Genomic DNA, 1,583 nt, shown 5'->3' on the forward strand with positions numbered 1-1,583 from the left:
ATTTTATATGTGTATGTATGTATGTGTATGTACGTATGTATACATATATATAGTGGGTGTATGTGTGTGTGTGTGTTTTATTTTTTTATTTCGTTTTTTATTTTTATTTTTATTATTATTGTAAATATTATTATGATTAATATTATCATTGTAATACCTCACACCGATTGCTGTACCAAACCAGATACACCATCGTCTGTTATGTATCACACGTACGTCTAGCCACTCATGTCTACCACTGACCCTCTGCAGGGAACTACCACTCTTTGCATCGGCTGATGTTCTACGATGTTCAACCGGAGGAGATCCGTGAACAGGTGCTGTGTCACATCCTCAAAGAAGGTCAGGCCATGCGCAAAGAACAGTCTCACAGTGTTGTATCGCTGAAGGCGCGCAAGAGGCTCTCCGGAGACTTTGGCAATCAGGTGCGTGTATTTGGACGTGTGAATGTGTGTGTATGAGCCTATTTATGAGTTTGTGTGTATACGTGTGTGTTTGTTTGTATGTACGTATATACTTTTGCTTTTGCTTGAGTATATGTATGCGTTTGTGCCATTATTTAAATGTGCATATGTATGTACACGTGGGTATTGTTTTATTTTTAAAAATATATGTGTACGTGTATCTTATGTATGTATATGTGTGTGTTATAAAGTTTGTGTGCATGAGTAAATTCCGTTCGTGTGTATATCTATTCCATGTATACTTCATGCATCCTGTCTCACCCGTGGCTATCATGTTTGTCTGTAAACGGCTCCTGGGTGCGGCCATGCATATGCACGAGGATGACAAATTAAAGTTAACCGTATAATTAGGATTAGCTTGTTTCTCAATAATGAAAAGCCACATGCCTTTTAATACTGATAAGGCTGTCCTACAGCGTTGACCTTTAAACGCCAGGTATTGAAGAGGGCTATGCGTATTTACTAAACAATACGTACCGAACTTTTGAAGATTTGTCAGTACATCCGCAGTCTTTTACTGAGGCCGGAAGGCTCATTGGTGGGCTAATAGACGTACCATGTCACTCGTGACAGTGTGATGATATCCACTGAGTTGTGTATGATATGTTCGTGTAGTGTATCGACCATCCGCCTCTCCTTGGGCTCGACTGACAAGCTGGCGATACCTATGACCACCCCGAATAACGTTTTCGCTAGAACCCTAAAACCCTGAACTTTGAAATGTCACAGATCAACAGTCTGCGGCCTCCTCTGAGATCGGTCGCATCTATGGCAAATTTCAAAACTTATATATCCGACGATGATGAAGAACAAACTCCCACTGGCAGTCCAGAGAGGCATGGACAATTGATGTTATACCCAAAACCCTAAAACAGACAATTGAAATCAGAACAGTAAACATAACGCATGTTGGAGTAACGAACGCGATTCATGTTGGAATGGTTGGTACAGGTCGTTTAAATTGTTGGAATACCAATATATATATATATATATATATATATATATAATGTTATATATATATATAGAAATATATATATATATATATATATATATACACGTATGTTTGTATATATGTATGTATGTAAGTGTACGTATATATGTATGTATATGTATGTATGT

General features: G+C 37.9%; 1 protein-coding gene across 1 annotated transcript; it reads left to right on the forward strand.

Moving 5' to 3' along the window:
• Positions 1 to 318: 318 nt before the first annotated feature.
• On the forward strand, positions 319 to 1,334 carry SARC_15778 (hypothetical protein; the record flags this gene model as incomplete). The annotated part of the gene is made up of 2 exons (XM_014290109.1): positions 319 to 425; positions 1,194 to 1,334. Exons 1-2 carry the CDS (start codon positions 351 to 353, stop codon positions 1,332 to 1,334), a joined length of 216 nt encoding a protein of 71 aa, XP_014145584.1. The 5' UTR covers positions 319 to 350.
• Positions 1,335 to 1,583: the final 249 nt, after the last annotated feature.

This window comes from Sphaeroforma arctica (genome assembly GCF_001186125.1).
Source record: "Sphaeroforma arctica JP610 unplaced genomic scaffold supercont1.6717, whole genome shotgun sequence".
In the NCBI taxonomy this organism is placed as follows: Eukaryota; class Ichthyosporea; order Ichthyophonida; genus Sphaeroforma; species Sphaeroforma arctica.